Raw genomic sequence first — 23,480 nt, 5'->3', positions numbered from 1 at the left:
AGATGACAATCAAACTCATCTTTTTGTCTTGTCTGCTTAAGATCTTCTGGGGACTGGCTGGCTAATCTTCCTAGTAGTTACTATGTGTCAGATATTATATGAGGAACTAATCTCACACCATCCAGCTGAGAAAAGTTACTGCCATTTTTACTTTACTAACTGAAACTGCTGCTTCCTTTTTTTTTTTTTTTTTTTGGCAACAATGGGAACCAAAACCAGGGTCTTAACATCTGCCAGACAAAAGATCTACCACTGAGCCCCAACCCTCTGTCTAATGAACTAAAGTCAGTACACACCAATGCATTTCCATGGAAGAAAAGCCCTAAAACAGTCACTCAAGTCTTACACCTTTCACTTACCGGGAATATCCCAGCAACAGTGCCCAAGAGTAGAAGGGCATGGTGGTGAGTCTGCGGCATCTCCGAGAGGCGGATACACTGCACTATCAATTCTACATTGAACTTCTCCTCATCTATGACGTCTACAGTGGAGGGAAAGGAAAAGGTCTAAGAGGCTGACACACTCATGTGCAAAGCAGATAGTTCCTCTGCCCTTCCCTCCACCACGCACATACCTTTAGGTACTCTGCCACCATCTGGTGAGAGCTTTTGGCAGATGTTGAGCAAACAACTCAGAATTAATTGCTTGGTGTATTCCATGTTCCCCTGCTCCGATGACAAAGGTTCTAAACACCTTCAGGAACCCCAGAAAAGAAACATTTAGGAATGCAAAAATTAATCCAGTCACATTAACAACTACTGTCCAGAACTTACTCAATAAGGAGTAAAGAAAATACTATCATTAAACAAACTAACATATAAGATTTCTAGCCAACCAAGTACTATATCAGATTGTCTCTCTCCTCTCTATATACTTTCCACTAACCTACTTGCAACTTTCTAACAATGTGGAGAACTACTTTACTTCTCAAATGACAGCACACACCGTACTCAGTGGCAAACTCTACTGCTATGCTTTCTAGCAATTTACAACTAAAATACAGCACCCTTAAAATACAACGGACGGTGGCCTAGATATTACACTGCAAGTTAAGCAGGAAAGCAGGCAGAAAGACTAAGTCAGTTACTACACAACAGAGGAGGTCAGCTACAGAAATCGGTAATGGGTAACTAAAACCATTCTTCAGTATTTCAACTACAGTACTTCAACTTCCTTTAATGGACAGATGGTGTAAACAAGAAGAGTATCCCCAAAGAGGAAGATAAATCTACAAGGCAAATTTTTAACACCCCATTATCTTACAGATCAAAGCCAAGCCATTACCTTGACAGCAAGTTAAAGAGAGTTGGAATCAGAATCTGAGGGCTTTTGAGCTTCTTCTTGTGTTGTAGTAACTCCAGAATGAGGGTGACTCTCTGCCAGTAAGGGCCCTCAACTTCTTGGACAGATTCTACATCTTGTGATTTTCTGTTCAAAAGAGGAGACAAAAAGTTGAAAATACAAACACTATTTTGCCTGTTCATGCAAAAGTGGTGGCTATCTAGAAACCACAATCAGAGTAGTTAGAGCCGAAAGGAACAAGATCAGGCCCCTTGGTGTGTTCAGAGCTCTTACTTTTGTTGCATTTTTTGCCTTCTGGTTTGCTGAATTGTGCCCAAAGATTTAGCTTTATCTCGAGGCTCCAGTTCTATTCTGATTTGTTCGGCATCAACAGAAATCTGAAATATTGAAAGAATGGCTAGTGATATAATTCACTGAAAAAAAGATTAAAACAATAGTTGTAATTAAATTATCAACTTTAAAATAAAGTAAGATCAAAATACTACTTTAATAAACAGGATTACACAGGTCAATGAATGCCATTATGCCACTTGAGACCTGCTCAATCCCCAAATACAAACACTACTAATGACTTTGTATTCATTATTTAGGATGTTTCCAAATACTCAATTTAATAGACTATTCTGCTACCTTGGAAATCTACTCATCTCAGCATGTATCATCATATGATATTTACTTAATATCACAAGTACAAAGATGTGTGCAATTGAGTATTTTGGTAATCACACTTGCCTTACAGCCAAGGTTGAGTTTATCTTTAACTGATATGGCATACTTGAAAATAAGTCTTCTTTTGTTTGTCTGGTTTTGGATTTTTGGAAATAGGGTCTCAGTATGGAGCCCAGGCTGGCCTTGAACTTGTGATCCTCCTGCCTCACCCTTCCAAGTGGTAGGAATTAAGTGTGTATAAACCTTTGGCTTACAAATATTTCATGTGCAGATACTAGTCTACTGTTTACTGAGTAATTAGAGTAATGTGTTCCATTTCACAACCTTTGAAACATCTTATAATGGTCTCGTTTGGCCTGGGTCTCAATTTAAAAGAATTTATTATCATTATACTATATTTGAAGTCTGCTAAAATGCTATCTCTAGCTAACCCTCCAAGGACCACTGGCCTTCAGGGTCCAAGTCCAGCTGCCTTCCCACGACCTGCTGGTCCATTAGGCCCTGGTCAGGTTGCTTTCCCGAGGTCAGCCGCTGGGCACCTTGGCTCTTCTCCAGCAGGCCCTGTGGACATCAACCCAGCTCCTTTTGCAAGGACAACAAGAACCCTGCGTCTTAACCCAGCTTCCTTTCCAAGGATGAATGGCCCTGTAACCAAGACTGTGGTCCCATTTCTTAGGGTAGGCAGCCTACTTGGTTCAAATCCAGCTGCTTTCCCCAGACCAGGGGATCCAATGGCTGCAATGTATCCAAATGGAATGTTACCCCCTTAAATACCATTTTTCTTCCAGGGCCACTTTGTTTTACAAGCACTGTGGTTCTGGGTTGGGGCTGTTCTTAGATAAAAGAGTAGATCTGGAGCTACAGTCTGAAGAACATAGCTGGGGCTCAAGTTCAAATGAGCATTCTTTTTTCTCTGCTTTTTTCTTGACTGAAGGCAAATGTTATTTGTGAGACAGGGCCTATGGCAGACAGGGATGATCCTGGCCTCAAGAAAAAGGGTCTCTGGCCTTCTGGAAGCCTGCTGTGCTTTTGTCCCACAGCTTTCGGCCTCTTTTTTCTTACTAGTTTCTTGAATTGTTCTTGTGGACTTTTCCTCAGGGATTCATTGGCCTGCAGGTCCTAATTGCCCGCTCACCATTGGAGAACTGGCTCACTTGCTATCTGATGATGCTGCATTGGTGAGCTGACCATGCTTCAGTAACTTTGACCTGGACACCCTGGACCTGGTCATGTTCTACTGCCAGACCTTTCCCTGGGGGCTTGAACACAGAATGGGGAGGTGGACACTCACTGTCACAGACCCCACCACATTTCTGCTTTACTAGGCCTGCAGCTCCTTTCTCCTGGGACTTAGGTGGCCAGATTTAAGGCTCCTCTGATCATCCAGCTCCCTCTCCACCGGTACTCCCATTCAAAGAACCTCAAAGCTTAAACTGATATGGATGGGAACTGGGGAATTAGGGTGGGGTGGAGGGATGAAAGGGAAAAATCACTGTGCTTCATTCAGCCTGATGTGAAGGATGGTTGGTGTTTTTCCTGCATTGTATCTTTTCTTACTGTTTCTTTAATAAATGGGATAAGACAGAAAAAAAGCTATCTCTATAATTCTAATTATACCCATTTCTTTAAAAATAAAAATTAGAAGCAGAAGGTGTTCCTTTAACTGAAGGGCTAGAATGGGATTCTGGATCTGCAGCTGTCATGTTCTCCTACTATCTGATGTTGTTACCTCAAAAAAGCAGGAGGGAGGATGGTTCCAACCAAAGCCAACACCACACTTGCCAACATGAATCTAACTTGGAGGTTCATCTTGGCCGAGCCCTCTTGCTAGCATATAATTGCTTTCTAGAGGGTCCTGGGTTTGTTACAGGCACCTCACAATTCCACATTCATCCCTCAGTGTGGAAAACACCCTGGCTCCACATGCCAAAACAGACATATTCTCACCAACTGGAAAAGAGTAACAGATTCACACTCCAAGACTCTTTAGATATGGGGTAGAATCAAGAACTCTCTTTCCCCCCCAAAAAAGTTCTGATACCACAAGTAAATATTTGGATCCAATTCAAAGAAAATAACTGTCAAAAGTGTTTGTGAGATATTCATATGCTATGGACTGAGTATTAAATGATATCAAGGAATTACTGTCATTTTTCCAGGTATGTTATAGTTATTGTGAGAAAATGGTCATTTAAAAGGTGAAAACTAGCCGGGCATTGGTGGCGCACACCTTTAATCCCAGCACTTGGGAGGCAGAGGCAGGTGGATCTCTGTGAGTTCGAGACCAGCCTGGTCTACCGAGTAAGTTTCAGGACAGGCTCCAAAACAAAACAGAGAAACCCTGTCTTGAAAAACCAAAAAGGTGAAAACTGACATGCATAGAGATGGAAATTAAATGTTGCAGACTTACTTTAAAATACTTCCCCAAAGAAAAAGAGGAAATAAATCTGCTAAAGATTTTAGAGATAGCTGGGCAGTGGTGGTGTACACCTTTAATCCCAGAATTTGGGAGGCAGAGGCAGACAGATCTGAGTTCAAGGCCATCCTGGTCTATGGAATGAATTCTAGGACAGTCAGAGCTGTTACACAGAGAAACCCTATCTCAAAAAACAAAAAAACAAAACAAAAAAAAAATTGAGAGCTAAATCTGGATACTATAATTTCATCATTTTTTAAGGTAAGTATTTTATGTGTATGGGTTTTTGCCAACATGTACGTCTTTGTACCACCTACATGTCTGGTGTTTGTACAAGCCAGAAGAAGGTGTCTGACGCCCTGGAACCAGAGTTACAAACTGTTGTGAGCAGCAATGTGGGTTCTGGAAATCAAACCCAGGTCTTCTGGAAGAGCAACAAGTGCTTTTAATTACTGAAGCCATCTCTCCAGCCCTAAATTTCATTAACCTTATTGTTGCACGCGCGCGTTCAGCATACTGAGAGTAAGACTGAATGTTCAGCCATAGATGCGACATCTATACTAACCTGCCCCATACAAAACAGGGCTGAGGCAACACTGTGGTAGTGGGCAGAAATAATCTAAGACGGGAAAGATGGAGAACACTGTGGAATGCGGTCCTCTCCACGTGAACTCATGGCAGCTGTGGTTACGTGCACAGTATCATGCCTGTGAAAAATTTCAGCACGAAGATCAGGTGGTGGCGGCGGCACACAACTTTAATCCCAGCACTCGGGAGGCAGAGGCTAACGGATCTCTATGAGTTCAAGGCCAGCCTGGTCTATAGAGCTAGTTTCAGGACAGCCAAGGATACACAAAAAAACCCTGTTTCAAAAAACCAAAGAAAATTTTTAAAATGTCAGCATAGAGGGGAAGGGGGTCCTGAGGCCCCATGCCTGGCTGAGGAGCTATGACAGCTAATGGCTTCTGAGGAAGGGGTGCCATTAGCAGGTTGCCTATGCCCAGTGTATGTCCCCACACCCATTTACATATGGGCAGAACTAATGGGATGCAGTAGATTGTTTCTTTTTTAAAAGAGGGCTTGAAACAGTTAAGAACATATATTGGTAGGGACAGCGGGGGAGTCAAAAGAAGTAGGATGTGGATATGATTAAGATGCACTGTATAATCTACGAAAATTTAAAGATTCAAAAACATACACACAAAAAAAAGGAAAATGGTGAAGACATGATTTGGATTTTATACCTCTTTAGCACATACTTTTCTATGACTCTTGTTAACAGTGAAATCCAACCCCAAAGGAACACTGTAAAATGCACCATAGTTATATACTTTGTCAACTGGAAAAGACTAAATAGTTACAAGTTACAAATTTTGCAACTTACCCCTTTAAAAACACTGCCAACTGTCTGAACACAATGCGAGTTTTTGCAGTTCACCAGTAAGTCAAACAGCACACACAGAAGCTTCTGCTGCACCTTCCCATCTGATATAGCTGCAAAAAATGGCTTTGTAATCTAGGAGCAGGAAAAAAATAAATGTGATGCTTAAAAACTATTACTTATTATTGTGTGTGTGTAATGCATGCATGTTGAGGTCAGAGGACTTTTGGGAATCAGTTCTCTTTCACTATGGGTTCTGAGGATCAAACTCAAGTTGTCAGGTTTGGGTGGCAAGCAACTTTACCTGTGGAGCCATCTTGTCAGATTTTAAATGTAATTCTTTTTAATGATCTGCATGTAACTTTTGTTCAGGAGGTAAACTTTATCTTGTGCCTTTAAAAGCATGTTCAACCCATTAATAACTTACAACTCTCTATATGCATGATCAAGCTTGGGGTTCTGAAGGAAGTCACTGACCTTTTCAAGAGCAATAATCTGTATGGTTGACATTCCTGGGTGAAGATCCTTGGTTGTGTGCACAGCTTTTATAAACAGGTCTAGACTCTTTGAGTCTTTATGTAAAAGTGAAGCCGAATACTCATTGTATTTTCCCAGAGTGAGATGCAAAACAATGGCCTCGTCTTTCAGGACAGCTGTGGGCTCCTTCTCCACCTTCTCTAGGAGTTGCTCGACCATAGGCAGCAGCTGGGCAAGTACCATCTGAAGACAGAGACGGTTATTAGTAGTAATAGAGGCTCATGTTTTGCTAAGGTCTGTTCTGACAGCTCACCTGACAGTTCCCTACATTCTTTACAGGAGCAGAAGATATTCTGAGAACAGAAATTATAAACTAAATTATCAGTACAGCAATAGTTTGGCATTTGCTAAAGTACTGCATTTCCTTCAACCACCATTTCCAATTTGGTATAACTAGCATTAATTCAAATGAGGTATGTAAAGGTTTTAATAATTAAACCATAAGCCACCAAGCAAATCATGGCTTGTCTGACAAATCCCATGATGTCCTGTTCTTTTTAACTTGTTCACTGACAACAGCCATAATCATCTGGTTACATATTCTCTGTGACTGCTCTCCTCAGAGTGGCAGATCTGAGCAACTTGCAAGATGGACCACAGAGTTGTTTCTTGATATCTGCAGAGTAGTGTCCATAGCTACTCCGTAAACAAAACCTTGGATACTGAAGCTCTTCATATAACACAGCATAATGTGCATATATAAACTAATCACAGCTTTCCAAAAGTTTTTAATCACCTCTAGGTTAATTATAATAATCATGCTGTTTTGTTTAGGAAAGAAGGACAAGAAAAACAGACAAAATTTTTCTTCCAAACATTAGCAATCTGAGCCTGGTTGAATGAACCAGAAGACATGAACTTCTCCTTTGTAGAAGAAGTTTGTTAAGTTGTAAATGATACCAGAAACAACTCAGGTCTGATAACTGAAAAAAATATAAATCAAATAAATTTATTCCATTGTACTCATTTAAATTCTCTGAATCTGTGGTCAGTCATGAGTGAAGGGGAACATGGGCATTCAAGGCAGTGGAAAGAAGGGAGCTAAAACTCTCCTGGTCAGACCTGACATTTCTTTCACATCATAGGACATAACAGAGGCTGTGCTTTTCCTTCCAAAAAAAATACATGAACCCATGGATTTTATAAATGAGAAAAAATTCTTTGTAGGCGATTTCTCCTTAAAACATGGAAACAAGCTGGGCAGTGGTGGTGCACACTTTTAGTCCCAGCACTTGGGAGACAGAGGCAGGCGGATTCCTGTGAGTTCGAGGCCAGCCTGGTCTAAAGATTGAGTTCCAGGTCAGGCCCCAAAGCTGCAGAGAAACCCTGTGTCCAAAAACAAAAACAAAACAACAACAAAAAACCATGGACACAACAAGGAGAACTGGGATTGGAATGTAAAAGGTAAATTAGTAAAAAAACAAAAAAAACAAAAAAAACAAAAAAAAACATGGGCACAAACATTTGAAGTCAAGCTGATGAGAGATAACATACTTTTTTTTTTTTTTTGGTTTTACGAGACAGGGTTTCTCTGTTTTGTTTTGGAGGCTGTTGGTCCAGGCTGGCCTCGAACTCACAGAGATCCACCTGCCTCTGCCTCCCGAGTGCTGGGATTAAAGTGTGCCACCACCGTCCGGCATGAATGGGCATTTATAATATGTGCTTTTTGTATCCTGTATCCTTATTTGCTCTATAATTCTTCCTTCCAAATTATGAAGAACTTCTCCGGAAAGTCCTACAGAACATACAATCCACTGCATCCTGTGTAAAGCACTCATACCTCACTGTTCACATCTTGAAATACTTTCATCAAGTCCTTTGCCACGTAAGATGGGCAGCCATAAATGCAGTGAAGAAGGCTTCTCAGGGTTTCAGATAACCTCTGATATGATTTCTGTTTCTCTTCTCTTTGTAGTTCACCAAATAATGTAGCCAAATCCTAGGATAGCAGAAAGAAAGAAAACTGCATTAAAAGGGGGTAAAAAAGACTACTGTTCTAATTATGGAAATCTTTTCCATATGAAATGACACTGCTTTCATCTTTTAATCTCTCTTCAAATAATGTTCAAACTGAAAAGAGTATCAGTATCCAACAGCTAGCTCATTGTAGAAGGCCGGACTTTAGTCTTTCATGCAGGGAAAGGACAGCAGAATTGAACACAATATGTGTTCTTTTGAAAAATGGCAGAAAGACTGCAGTTGCTGACACAAACTTTTAAATTAGTGGATTAGCCCAAATTCCTACAAGTTACAGGAAGGGAGCAAGCTGTTCCTGTTCCACAGTCCCTCTGTCTCAACCGTCTTTAACAGTAGTCTACCTGAACCACATAGGTAGCATCTGAAGTGATCTCCTCAGCCTTAGGAACCAGGTGTTCTATCACCAGCTGAAACTTCGAGGCTACTCCACTGAGGGCCTGGAGACACTGAACAGCAGCTCTGCGGACTTCTTTTACAGGGCTTCCCAGACTGAGGAGTAGAGATGGCACGACTAAACCAAAGAGGGAAGAAAACAATGTCAAAGGTGGTAGGTTTCTTTTTGGGGCTGGGAGCACAGCTCAGTCACATACAATACATCTAGCCTGGTTACCATCACTGGCACCACACACACACACACACACACACACACACACACACACAGTTCACTCTCAGACTCCCAATACATCTAGCCTGGTTACCATCACTGGCACCACACACACACACACACACACACACACACACACACACACACACACACACACACACACACACACACACACACAGTTCACTCTCAGACTCCCTCCTCTGAAGACTGTTCACTGCCTAGTTAATTCAGAAAAATGGCCATGTTTTCTCAACACATGCAAATGAGCCCAGTACATCTTTTCTTTGTCAACTGTCACCTCATCTCAAAGTGCATATACTCTAATAGGTACACAAGTATCTCAATTGCATCTTTACTATTTTTATTTTATTTTTTAGTCTTTTAAGACAGGGTTTCTCTGTGTAGCTTTGGAGCCTGTCCTGGAGTTAGCTCTTGTAGACCACACTAGCCTCTAACTCAAAGAGATCTGCCTGCTTTTGCCTCCCAAAGTGCTGGAATTAAAGGTGTGTGTCACCACAAACAAACAAAAAAAGAAATGATCAATGTGAATATTCACTTCTAGAATGCAACGAGGAGCTTGGCAAGCTTTCAGATTTGTCTGTAGATCTCTCACTGTAGGATTCAGGCATTATGCTGACCTGTCTATCACCTGGCAGGATGCACTTAGTACCCTGGTCAGCCCAGGTGCAAACAGCCCCTTTAAAAGAAAGATCTCTGCCCACTTACTCTCTCTTTCCCGCTGTTCCCCTGTGGCAGACAGGACTTTTCCTGTCTTCCTCTTCTCTTCTGTCCTCTCTCTGTGTGCCTCTTTGCCTCGTCTCTCTTTCCTCCAAAACTTCTCACTTTTGACTGCCTAGCACGTTTGTCTCCCCGCCTCAGCCACCCTCACCTGCCATGGAATCTGCCAAGGCTCCTCACACTTTATTCCTAACACTTACACTATGAAAGCTATAAATCTTTCTCAGGTGCACCAAGGTTACTTTACAAAACAATGCCAGAAGCAAATAGCAGAAAAATTAAAATTCATTCAAGAGGCAGCTTCCAGCCAAAAGAACAATTTCCCTGTATAGTGAAGTAGAACTTTAAAAAATGTCTTACGACATTCAAAGTGCTATTACAAAGGGCACCACATTGGCCGGGCGTTGGTGGCACACGCCTATAATCCCAGCACTCAGGAGGCAGAGGAAGGTGGGTCTCTGTGAGTTCGAGACCAGCCTAGTCTACAGAGTTCCAGGACAGCCTCCAAAGCTACAGAAAAACCCTGTCTCAAAAACCAAAAAAAAAAAAAAAAAAAGGGCACCATATCTAAGTCAAGTTTGAGGAACCCAAAATATGTTAAATCTACACAACTTAAGAAAACAGCTTCTTGGAATGTCTTTGCATTTTAACAATATATATGACACAATTCCTCCAATTAATCTTATTTGCATTGAAAGCGTATTTCATTGATTTTTCTAGACTTGTTAACTTATTTCTTTTTAATGTGTATGGGTGTTTGGCATACATGCTTTAGTATATGCAGCATGTGCATGCTTGTACCCATATGTCAGAAAAGAGGGTGTCGGATCCACTGGAACAGGAGTTACAGGCAGTTGTGAGCCACCATGTGGGTGCTGAGAACTGAACCTGGGTCCTCTGCAAGAGCAGCAAGTGCTCTTAACAGCTGAGCCATCTCTCCAGCCCTTACAGTACCTTTTACTTTTGAATGTTGTACCACTTTCCTAAGTATGTTAAAATAAGGCTGGCGGTGGTGGCTCACAACCTTTCATCTCAGCTCTTGGAAGGCTGAGACAACAGGGGTACTGTTGTAGATATGACTGAGCTACATAGTGAGCTCTAGGACAGCCTGAATGATAAGGACAACCCAAAAGATCCCATCTCAAACAAAGAACAAAGCAAAAAGATGCCAGCCAGTATTTCCTGGACTCCTCTCACACAGAAATGTCTAGAAGCACAGCACACTCACAGAGAGGACTGGTGCTATCCTAAGAAGCCTCTACTGTCAGGATTTAAGCTTCTAAATGGAACAAGTACATTTTCCCAGTGTTTTGAGAAGTTCTGCAACAGTCTAGACAGCAGAAGTTCAAAATACTTACGCAGGGGAAGAGACAGATCACAAGAGAGCAAGAGCAGCAGGAAGCCTGTTATAGTAACACTAGTGAACAAGTGAAATCTTTAGTCCTGTTTGTAGAGTGACATACATTGTGTAGGGACTACCCACTGCCTCTGATGTAAAGCATGGAAAATGCGTACCAAGTTCAAATACTGATTCCTAAAAAAGTATATATGCCTTCTCTGTGTAGATCAGGCTGTTCTGGAGCTTGCTCTGTAGACCAGGCTGGCCTTGAACTCAGAGATCCAACTGCCTCTGCCTCCCAAGTGCTGGGATTAAAGGCGTGTGCCACCACACCTGTCTCTGTATGTATAAGTGGTGGTGTGTGGTCACTATTGTGCTGAGTGTAGAGGTCAGAGGACAACTTTCAGGAGTCAGTTCTCTCCTTGCACCATGTGGGTCCAAGATTAAACTCAAGTCATTAAAAGGCTTGGTAGCAAGTGCTTTTACCCTCAGCATCACTGCCCCCACACACTGAGCCAGTTATTTTAAAAATTATGTTATCTCCATACAACTAAATATAAGATTATATGCTATACTTCTTAATATACTATATGTCTATAATGTACTAATTAAAAATGTGATTTGCCATACCTGGAGATGTAGTAGATGCCAGCTTTTGTTTATACTGTGTATTCTGAGAAGAAAGCATCACCGAGCCTATGTAAAGAGCCTGAGTCTGCAGCTCTGACTTCACCGTGCAGTTAAGTGGATTTGAAAGGCTAGAACCATAGGTCCACAAAACAGAAAAGAACTTGAACAACTGAAGAACATCTTGTAGATGTACCTAATCAAAAGAAAGCAAAACAAAGTGAAGTCTAATTCTTGCCCAGATAAAATGCCCCCAGATCTTTTTATTAATGTACAACAACAAGACATGAGTGATTTAATGACATGTGCCTTGTTGAATCACTTCTTCAATATTTGGAATTTTAACCATTTAGAAGGATGTCATTGAAGAATGATATTCAAGAAACCTTACTATAACCTTGCACTTGAAAGCAATGAATAACAACAACAAAAAAGTGTGTGTGTGGGAACAACACTAATTAAAAACCAAGGCAAAATCGGGCCCTGGGAAACTTTCCTAATAAAGCACCCTGAAGGCAGGAGCAATGCCAGCAACACTAAATATTACGGAAAGAGTAAGTCAGACAAGGACAAGAACACACTGCTCTCAGTATGTAGGCAATAAAGTCCAGGATAAGTTTCAGGAGTGACTCTTTGTCTCCTGAATATCATATATCATCTTCGAGCGCTTAGCCAGTTTTCCTCACCTATAAATAGCATTTAAAATGCAAACATACTGGGCTCCTTTGATTTTTCTAAAGATTTAGTTATCATTTAGTGTAAGATTTAGTGTAAGATTTTCTGCCTGCATGTATGCCTACAGGCCAGAAGAGGACACCAGATCTCATTAACAGATGATTGTGAACCATCATGTAGTTGCTGGGAATTGAACTCAGGACCTCTGGAAGAGCAGCCAGTGCTCTTAACCTCAGAGCCATTCTCCAGCCTGCTGCTGTGATTCTTAAACACACTAGCCCATCAACAGAAATAGGGCAATGTTATTCTCTACTCAATGTACTGCTTTAGAGGGCATGTTTGTCAGCACACTCTCTTCACTGCTACAAAATGTACTTCCATTAGTATTAAACTGTAGTAATGAAATAGCCTACACTACCTACAACAGAAATGCCCGTGAGAAGAGTGCCAAATACCTTCATTATAAGCCTCATCAGAACCCTGGAATGCATGGCATCAGAAATATTGAGCAGCATTTCAAAGACACCGATGAGCAAGTGCAGGTAATGTCTGCTATCATCATCTAGCTGCTCAGGATTCCACCATGTAGCACCTGCAATGACACAGTGACAAAGAGAATCAATAGGTAAACCTACATGAGCATGCTGAGGGAACTTTTCATTTAAGTGAAGGTGAATTACAGAGTTAAGAACTAGTGTTGCATCACATTTAAAGATCCATGTGTGTCTTACCTGTAGGAAAAGATTTTGGAGCCTTTAGTGCAAAAATAAAACATTTCAGGGAAAACACAAGTAAAACTGAGTCCTCCACAGCAACCCTCTGGGCACAGCGGAGCTGCTGTACATAATGCGTCCATAGCTCCTCTGGCAATCCTCTGTTCAGCATCAGTTCCAGATGCCACTCTGGGGGAATTTCCTGCAACATTAATGGAAACAGAAACTAGTACATCCTGGAAGTAGTTCCAAACATGTGCTCTATGCATAGGCTGCGGCAGATGTGCATACTCTAGTAGGGAGAGTGGATTAACGATGGCATACAGACTGTTTGCAAGTGTATATGGATGGATAAGCTGCTACAGCTAAAAAGGTGCTCAGTCCTCAGAAAGGCACTAATAGAGCAATGTGAAACAACCCAACACCTGCACCAAATAGAACACAAATAGAACACAACTGCTCTACACTGCTAACACCAAGGACAAATGCAGCTCCAGTTGCTGCACCTCACAAAAGACAGTCAGATGTTATGAGGGGCTCACTTGAGCCACTTTTTAAAGTATGAAGAAGCACACTAAGTTCACATAATTTTAGCTACCAATGACTACAACTAGAATTTATAAAAATACCAAGAGTATACATAAATATGAAGAAAGCGTAACTCACTTAGCAAATCCTGTAATGGGCAGCCCTTTGAAGCTTAAAAGATAACTACTGCTGCAAACAGCAGATACTAAACCAATCTTATTAACTCAAAACAGGGCACTAGGTACAAATGGAAACATGACCTTTAGTAACACTGTCAGAGACAATAGCAAGTCAGATACAGTCAGACCTAGCAGAACACTCAGCATTTTAAATACACAGAGGGCTGGAGAGATGGCTCAGCAGGTTAAGAGAACTGACTGCTTTTCCAGAGTACCTGGTTTCGATTCCTAGCACCCACACAGTAGCTCACAACTGTCTGTAATTCCAAGATCTGACACCCTCACACATATATGCAGACAAAACAACAATGTGTATAAATTAAAATAATACACAGAATATGCTTTCAATAAATACTCTAACAAGTTTTGCCCAAGCACTAACTATGGAAGTGAGTTTGCCATTATCAGAGTAGTTATAAGTGAAACTTGGATAATGACCTGACATAAAACCTTCCAACCTTAAAATCTTGTGATTTGAATAAATTTGCTGCAAAAGCACGAGAGTACCTTGTCTAAAATCACTGCTTCCCACTCCCCCAACTAGATCCAGAACAAGAGCTCAGCTTCCGGGCTTCAGCTCTGCCGGGATCAACAGGCCTTGGTGAACTTCACTCAAGTACTCAGCTTTCTGTAGACACTGGCTCCTTACCACAGCAGTGATGATGCTTTTGAGCTTCTCTACTTTTTTCTGCAATAAACTGAACACCCGTAAAGCACACGGAAAGCAGGTTTCTCTGAAGGATGAACAGTAAGAGATAAGTGCAGACACAATCACATGAAATGTCACTTTCTGCTTCAAGTTGTAGGACTCCTTTTCCCCAGCACTTATTAACTCTTCCACCTTGGGAAATAAACATACTGGTTAATTATGATCTTCCCAGGACAAACTTCTATCTATCTTAGGCCTATCTGTGCATCATGTATAACATGAGATAACAAACAGCCTTTTAAAAAGCAGTAAACACTGATTACTAAGTAATTATGCAAACACTCAGAAATTAAAATGTACATAAATATACTTGATAAGTTTGTACATAAATACACTTGACAAGTTAACGCATTTAAACCACATACTTAAAAATACAAACAGCAACAAAATCAGTAAATCAGACACCTAATACCATTAAAAGGTTTACAAAAGTATTTTCTTTTAATTTCATTTTGCTACATTAACAATGAAAGACTTGAATATTTTAAATATAAATTAGGAAAAATGAAGATGAAAAAGAACAAAGTTTCTCACTAGTTCAAAAAATGATGTAAACAGTAAGGACTTCAACGATCTGTAGAACTTGCTAAATTAGTGGTTGTACAAGTTTATAATCCCAGCAGTTGGGAGATTGAGGCAGGAATATCAGGAATCCAAGGTCAACCTGGGCTATATACTGAGTTCCAGGTCAGCTTCAGCCATGACCCTCAAAGGAATACCCAAAACTATCTTTGTATTTATTCAAAGTTAAACAGTTGTTTAAGAATGGAACAACAATGCCAGGCGTTGGTGGCGCACGCCTTTAATCCCAGCACTCAGGAGGCAGAGGCAGGAGGATCTCTGTGAGTTTGATGCCAGTCTGGTCTACAGAGCTACTCCAGGACAGCCAAAGTCACACACAGAGAAACCCTGCCTTGAAAAAGAAACAAACAAAAAGAATGGAACAACAACAAAAAGACAGAAAAAAGGTCTGGTAGGACAGAACTGGGCGCCTAACGAGCATGAGAAGAAAGCACAGCGTAGAGGTAGACGGCACACCTACCAGCTTCAGCGCTGAAGAGCGGTCTCCTGAACTTAAATTGCTGGTCAGTACCTGGACCATCTTCTGATTTCCTACACCAATTATTTCTCTTGACTTTCTGCTTTTAATAATATTTTCAAGAGCTATAAAAAATTTAAACACAGACAGGTCTATATCAGTGGCATTCATCTAAAGAATTAGGTAAATTTAGATAAAATTCTCTTCAGAGGCTTGTTTTTTATTTTCCTTTTTAACCCAAGTCTGAATTTGTCTATGAGCCACTTAGTAAAAACAAAAAATATCATGCTGACATATAATAAATATAACTGCAAACAGCAAAGACAGCCAAATTTTAACTGATTTATCTTCTTTATAAAATAGATACTTGTTTTATCTAACAACTGGCTTTCTTACCTTCTTTCCAGCCTCTTAATAGAGGATGCAGAGAGCAGATTCCTGATTTTGACAAATGTACAGCAATTTTCATATCAGGAGACTCTATGTCATCATTAGTAATGACCATAAAAGGCAACAGCTGGACAGCCACCTGATTTGACAACTGATCATTTTTACTTAGTACCTCTTCTTTAATTAGTATGTTTGCTGCTAGCTCAAGCACCCTGTACCTGGAAGACATGACAACATACTTGTTTCAGAGACTTCAAGTTAACAGAATTCATTATCACACTGTTCTGGCTCAATTGGCAATAGCTTACCTGGTCTCCTAACAAAAATATTGCTCAGAGAGTACCAGGACACAACCTCAAATTCATGCCAATAAAGGAGTTATCTAGCCAATAATTGTGTCTTATGAGATATCTTAAAAAACAAAAACCTTACCTGTGACAAAAATATATTACATCAGATATCTCAGCCCCACTACAGTAGAGATTCAGATTCACTCATGCATGTAACCCTGAACTGGAAAGATGGCTCAGCAGCTAAGAACACTGGCTGCTCTTCCAGAAGATCTGGCTTGTGTTCCCAGCACCCACACCGCAATTTAACCAGTGGTAACGACACTTCTGGGGACTCTAACACCCTCTTCTGGCCCCCACAGGCACCAGACATTTATGTGGTACACAGAAATACGTGGAGGCAAAACACCCCTACACATTACATCACATAAATTAAATGAAAGGCATATCTATTCTGGGAAAGGGAGAGACAGTGTTCATTAAGGGTGTGGCCCCTGCTAGATGAACCATAATCCATTGGATGGTCCCACACCCATGTGTATATGGGCAGCACATATTCGACTTGGAAGGTTATAAAGGAAGGAGGTAAACCTACAAAACTGGGAGGAGGTGAGGAGATAAAGGGTGGATCTAGAAGCAGTGGAATGAATATGATCAAAATATATTGTATCCATGCATAAAATTCTCAAACTATAAAAGCATCTCTCTCTCTCTCTCTCTCTCTCTCTCTCTCTCTCTCTCTCTCTCTCTCTCTCTCTCTCTCTCTCTCTCTCTCTCTCTCTCTCCCCCCCTCCCCTATGTAATCAAACCTAAATGCTACAATGTATCAGCAACTGACAGACAAAAAACTACACAAGACACCTTCTCATGTTCTCCAGACCTGTCATTTTTCCTTGTAAAACAAAAACCTAAAACAAAATACTCATAGCTCATCATATTCTTAAGAATGTGTTACAAACTTTTAAGCTAGTTTATTTTATTTGATTTAATTACAAATAGAATTAGAAAACTTTTCCTAACCTACTTCTCAAAATTTAATATTATATCTTTCTTTCTTTCTTTCGAGACAAGCTCTCACTCATGTTCCTCTGGCTGTCTTGGAACTTACTCTGAAGACCAGGTTGGCCTTGAACTCAAAGAACTTCACCTGCCTCTGCCTCTTTAGTGCTACGATTAAAGGCATGTGCCACCACACTTGACTTTAATATTATATCTTACATTATATACTTTTGTATTTTACTTTATAGAAGCTCAAGCATAGAAAATAGCATTCAAATAACAAATAATCAATCAGATATTTTACAGTTCAAGAGAGTATTCCACTAAGGTCTGTTCCACCGGGGCTGGTGAGATGGCTCACAGACCAAAGCAGCTGCTACACAGGCCTCGACACCTGAGTTCAATTCCCAGATGCTGGGGAAGATGAAAACATAGAACTGACTCCAAAAAATCACCAAGTGTAAGCAGGCACACAACACACACACACACACACACACAAATAACAAACTTTTTAAAAGCTCTGTTCTACAATCCTGAGCAAAGGGTCAATCACTACGTTATTAAAGTCCTTCATCAAAAAGGAAGAGAAGCAGTGTGAACTTAAGAGTTTCACTGACACACAGAGCATGAATACAGGAAAACAAGCACACACCACCCCTTATCACACAGCATGAACACAGGAGAACAAGCACACACCACCCCTATCACACAGCATGAACATAGAACAAGCACGCACCACCCTAAGCAGGAACACAGGAGAACAAGCACATACCACCCCTTATCACACAGCAGGAACACAGGAGAACAAGCACATACCACCCCTTATTCTTTGAAAGTTCTGCCCTCTGGAAGAGATTCAGAAGATGCGAAATGGTCTCCTCTACACTGAAGTGTTGCTGGAAAATCTATAAGGGAAAACACAAGTCAATATTTACCTGTCAAATATTTAAAATATTTTTTCAATTAATTGTAAATGATTTCTTTAAAGAATCCCAGTAGAACATCTTTTCTATGAGAATGTGACTCTTGTTCGATTTCTTTTACTTAAGAGAACAATTTCTCAAAAGTGGCATTCGTGACTCACTTGGTCTTAGGAGCCTAGCTGCTGACAAAGCTCTTACAACAATACAAGAACTCACAAAGCATGTTTCCTTTCTGTAGTACTTCCTTACCCAGCAAACTGTGCGGTCTGGCTATGACTTTGAGACTCATCACCAGACTATGCTTAATGAACTAACATTCCTGCCTAGAGTCAAGCACCATGTGAGAAAAACTAAATACAAACAAAACTTGCACACAGAATACATTTACTCACCTCAAAAGCACTCAGAGCTGACAAAATGATGTCTACATTATCATCACCCAATCGAGTTAGAATAGCTTCTTTAATGAAAGTCTCATCAATGCCCTCCTGAGCAAGAGAAAAGCAAATCAACGGCTGCAACAAAGCTCATAAACTTTTCCAATGGAAAAGACACCTGGGAACAGCAGTGTGGAGACCTGGCCCAGCTCTGAGAGCACAACAGATCAGAACCAGTCTTCTGAATGCAGCATGTGCAATTTAAAGGTCATCTTTTTAATTAAAGAGTTGACCTTGCTAAAATAGAGAGCCCAGAGAGAGATGATAGGCCAGTGAGATAATGGCTCTGTGGGTGAAGGCCCTTGCCACCACACCTGACAATTTGAGTTCAATTACCATACTCACATGGTGGTCCTCTGGCCCACAAATTTTTCTTTGACCACTGTGCAAACACTTGGCATACATGCACAGGCACAAAATAAACAATGTAATTTAAAAAATTAACTACAACCCTTAAAATATGACAATATAAAACAAAGCAAACAAAACCCCAAAACTCAACAAGGCAGATATTCTGAAAGAACTAAAAAGAGTAAAATTTGACTTATCTGTAACTATACAATATAAATTCTTGACAGCAATTCCAATTTCTTATTCTAGAATGAGGCTGGTCATTATAAAGGGAAAAATGGAAAGTAAAGGCTATCAGACACAAACCTTTGCTGTTTTAATGACAGTCTTCAGGTGGTTAATGGCCAGAAGTCTCACAGGAGCCAGGGGATGATTCAAACTGAGCATCAAAGATGTGTCAGAGTCCTCTAAAAACTAAGTCCAACATGACAATTAAATCATTTCACTTAATCCGTGTAATATATAACCTAAAATGAAAACAGAAAACACCTCACACTGCCCAATATGCTGTGCAACAACCATCTAAACATAGAAACAGAAAAGTAAGTTCATCTCTACAACACAGTATGAGTTACGACACATGAAAACATGCATGTTGTACATAGTGTGTTCTGTGTACTTGTGTGGGTGGATGAGTGGGTTCAGTTTAGCATCACAGTGTAACTCAGCACTTTTTATGATATATAATTCTAAGTGACATTACTAAGTTGGACCTCACTGAAGACACTACAACCCAGAAAATCACAAAGAAATGCTCAAACTAGTGGCAGCTTACCTGACGTATAATATCAAACTACAAAGGACATCTATCTATCTACTTGATTTAGAAAGGCAACACCACTAAAATAGCCCAATTGCAGGAGAAAAGTGCCTTTATCTTTATAATATTCATTTTCAAGGCTAATTATAAGAACTGATCAAGTTTCTTAGTATTTAGGCTTGAATCACCAGAAAATGTCTTAAGATTTATCACAGTCATGATCATGTGACTGCAGGCTCTTGCACTGGTAGATGCACATGTAGGGTGATAAGGCATGCTGGAAGTCTGTGAAGCCACCCATTGGTGACAATCAACATCATATGAAATTCCCAATGTTTTCTGGATATTGCATTTTTCTCCAGTTATGATTCCTGCCCCAGAGCTCTGTTTCTAGTAACTACATAAACTGTATAAATCCTCAGCTTTGTGATTTTTTCAAAGATGGAGAGAAGCAGGAAATGATTGCCTGATCCTCTTCAGATAACCACAATACCGCTTCCTGTCTTAGCTGTGCTGGGAAAAGGACAACCTACCTGATACTTTCCTCCACTTGTAGAAAGAGAGATAAACTGGTGGAAAAGCTCCTGCTTTTTAAGGCCTGTAATTTCTTTTAGGTGTTCCTCTAATACAACATCTAATGTTTTGGGGTATCTAGGAAGGAATTACAGTTTTCAGTATTCTTGATAAAGCTAATAAATACTACATGTACAAAATACATACTATACATAAAGGCAAATATTGATCAAGTCTATTACCGAAGGGTCTAGAAATATAGGAATATATTATAAACTTATAGAAAAAAGAATTGACAGCTAACAGCTTTGTTAACTTTTAGCAATGGCTTTTTGCCTTACAGCCAGCACCTCTGTCAGCAGCCAGGGGTTAACTTTTAATGATAACACCCCTGCCCATTACGGTCCACAACTGCTGTGGACCAAGGTTAATGTTTAATAGTTGTTCTTATGTGAGTGTCTCCCTAGTATTGTTGTGTGTCTTTCCCAGCTAGGTTAGAAAAGCTGCAGGCTTCTGCAAACACCATTAAGACAATGTAATGTTGTCTTACCTCAAGATTGTAAAATTTCTTTTGCCCCATGCCTGATGCTTACTTCTTACTATAAAAAGGGGGCCCAAACCCACTCCCACTGCAGTTTCAGAAGCCTGAACTCTGGTTGTGGTCCCAGTTAACTAGTAATCTTTTTCTGCCCAGAGGTGATTTCTGGAATAAAGTTTGCTTCTGGTTTCATAGACTTCAGTGGTCTGTCTTCCATTATTTGCATGCCCCCAACCCAACAGTCACTATGAGGACAATAAAAAAGTCTCTAGTTTAAAACAATCATAATGACCACAGACCCTCCACAACCACTATTTCCTTTTGTCTTTCGATATAATTCATTCTAAATATACTGTCCCTTTCTGCAATCCATCACTTTAAGACACAACTTGCAAGTTGTCCTTTGCAGAAAAGATCAATTCTAAAGATGAACACCCACCCAACTTACTTGCTTTCTAAGAGTCTGATAAGTGGAAGGAACTGCTCATTAAGTAGAGCTATTTCACTAGCATGGGTTTCCTCCTGGGAACTGTATGAAATATACTCTTCAAAAAGAAGGCTGCAAAAGAAAGCAGAATACCAGCAGACATGGGTTATTATTCATGGAATCCCTGCTATGTATGTGCTAAGTGCTTTACAAATAATCTCTCTAATTATCACACCTCCATAGGAAAGAAATTTTGCTTCTGGTCAAATGAAAACAGCACCAAACAGAAATCAAGTGTAGTAACCCTTTCTATGCCAGAAAGAGTGGATGAGGGCTGTAAATTTAAATTTTACATTCTGATTCCAGCATGTAAATTAAGCCTCCAAGCATACATGAGGCACACCTGCAGGCAGGCTTCTTTCTCACCTAACATAATGGCAAAAACAGACCCAGGAGGACTGGCTTTACTATTCTTACTGAAGTGGTGTAAAGCCAGATTCCAACCTATGTCTAACTACAACACCTAAACATTCTATTCACCACATCAAAGCATCAATCAAACAGGAAATGGAAATGGGGAGACAGAAATGGCTTTCAGAGAAAAGAAGGAAATAATTTCCATTGCATACCTACTCTAAATATTAAGACTCGGCAACATTTACTGAGTATCATCTTTGATGTGCAATTTGAGGCACTCCAGCCCATTCATTAATAGAAAAATTTAAACACCTGTAATCTTTGTTACAACTCAAATTTAGCTGGGCTACTACTCATTTTCTTCTATAAGCACTAAAGATAATCAAGAGAAATTTACTTATGCATTTTTTGCTGTCAGTTGTTAAATTTCAATACCCCCAAATTAGTGAAATGACAGGCAGTGCAAACAAAGTACATTAAAAAGTGAACTAGAATACTACTGATGAATCCTGAAATGAATACTTAGTCATAAATATGCAAATCAGAAGCATGTTAACAGCAACCTTACCTAGCCAGTATGTGATCTAAGTTGTTCATCAGTGGTATTTTTCTAAGTATTTCTTCTAAGTGTCTCTTGTAGATCTGACCATCAATTCCTTCAGTTTCTTCTCCTTAATATGTACACAGAGATGAAAGCTGAGTTAGGGATATTCTCTTTGGTATGCTTATGATTAAATTTACTTACAGTGGAAAACTTTTCTATTAATAACTTTAAAACATATGCTAATATCTCTAGCTTTTTACTGATTATCTTTAAAAAATATTTGTTTACTTATGTATATGACTGTGTGCTTGCATTGAGCTCATGTGTGCCAGATAGATGCAGATGCCTGTGGAGGCCAGAGGACATCAGATCCCTGGAACTGGAGTCAGAGAGAGCTATGAACTGTCCAGTGTGGGGCTGGATACTTAACCAGGGTCCTAGGCAAGGGCAGTACGAGCTCTTAACTGCTGAGTCATCTCCCCAGCCTCCTTTTACCTATATTCAAATGTCTATTCTATTGAGTAATGCTCAGTTTTCAAGCCATTTTGGTGTACATTACTCTCATTTGTCTTTCACCTGAAATTCTCTATACTTTTGATAAACATAATCATGATACAAGAATCAAGAATAAAATAGAAGTGCAAAAATTACATAGTTTGCCCAGAGCACACTAAAAGTTAGTGAAGTGGGGCTATAACCGAGATCTCTGAGAACAGGCTAAGCTTTCATGTCAGTGCCTCCTGACTAAACCAAGGATGCCATCTCCGACTTTACTGGAATGAAAGCTTTAAGTCAAGACTTGGTTGTGTAAACCTTTTTATAACAGACTTAACATAATTTTAGAGATTTTTTCTTAGTTTTCAAACTTAACTTTTGTTTTGTTAGTATTCTCTAAGCAGCCACAGAACCAAGTATTTACTTTCTTTTCTGTTTATTGAATCAAAGAGAAATAATGTAAATCATCACTTTCTTTAACAATTTGGATTTTTATGTATGAAATCTTGGCTTACTTTCTGGCAGCTGGATCTTTACTGTAAATGAAACACTAGAGATCATTAAGTATCTAGATGGGAAGCAAAGGTTTATTTTATAGAGCCTATGTAAAGAACAGAATCCTGAGAAATTTCTCAGAACGACGGGCCTCCCTTCAGTGAACCTGCCCAAAGAGTTCTCACTTAATGGACAAGTTACATAGAAACAACTGAATACAAGAAATTCTAAATAGTTTAAAGTGTCTGTCCTATTTGAAGACAGTTGGAACTTAGGAAGCTTTTAGGTCCAAATGCAAATCACATACCCGCAATGTGCTGAACAATGGAAGCAACCAGATGGGGAAGCATGTAGTGCAGAAGAGGACTGACATCATAGCTTTCGGAGATCCCATGAAGCAGCTCTATAAGATCTGGAACACTACACAAGTGAGGAAATGGTCTGTAAAGAAGTAAGTAAGTGTGACAT

The 23,480-nt window shown here is 40.0% G+C and overlaps 1 protein-coding gene across 2 annotated transcripts in view; it reads right to left on the bottom strand.

Annotated features, from left to right (window-relative positions):
• The window catches only part of Heatr1 (HEAT repeat containing 1), a 46,949-nt gene that overhangs the window by 14,687 nt on the left and 8,782 nt on the right, over positions 1-23,480 (bottom strand). For both annotated transcript variants that reach the window (XM_021228188.2, XM_005071785.4), the window contains exons 9-29: positions 23,320-23,453; positions 22,047-22,149; positions 21,083-21,193; positions 20,117-20,234; positions 19,130-19,237; positions 18,428-18,523; positions 17,929-18,017; positions 15,830-16,041; positions 15,437-15,558; positions 14,335-14,526; positions 12,997-13,180; positions 12,721-12,857; positions 11,594-11,786; positions 8,624-8,793; positions 8,086-8,244; positions 6,246-6,488; positions 5,772-5,903; positions 1,576-1,679; positions 1,285-1,428; positions 575-693; positions 360-481 (exon numbers count right to left, since the gene is read on the bottom strand). In XM_021228188.2, the coding sequence (XP_021083847.1) occupies positions 360-481; positions 575-693; positions 1,285-1,428; positions 1,576-1,679; positions 5,772-5,903; positions 6,246-6,488; positions 8,086-8,244; positions 8,624-8,793; positions 11,594-11,786; positions 12,721-12,857; positions 12,997-13,180; positions 14,335-14,526; positions 15,437-15,558; positions 15,830-16,041; positions 17,929-18,017; positions 18,428-18,523; positions 19,130-19,237; positions 20,117-20,234; positions 21,083-21,193; positions 22,047-22,149; positions 23,320-23,453 (2,992 nt within the window). The remainder of the gene's footprint in view (positions 1-359; positions 482-574; positions 694-1,284; positions 1,429-1,575; positions 1,680-5,771; positions 5,904-6,245; positions 6,489-8,085; positions 8,245-8,623; positions 8,794-11,593; positions 11,787-12,720; positions 12,858-12,996; positions 13,181-14,334; positions 14,527-15,436; positions 15,559-15,829; positions 16,042-17,928; positions 18,018-18,427; positions 18,524-19,129; positions 19,238-20,116; positions 20,235-21,082; positions 21,194-22,046; positions 22,150-23,319; positions 23,454-23,480) is intronic.

This window comes from Mesocricetus auratus, unplaced genomic scaffold (genome assembly GCF_017639785.1).
Source record: "Mesocricetus auratus isolate SY011 unplaced genomic scaffold, BCM_Maur_2.0 Super-Scaffold_100013, whole genome shotgun sequence".
Classification (NCBI taxonomy): Eukaryota; Metazoa; Chordata; class Mammalia; order Rodentia; family Cricetidae; genus Mesocricetus; species Mesocricetus auratus.
This window is presented reverse-complemented; position numbering and strand designations above follow the sequence as displayed.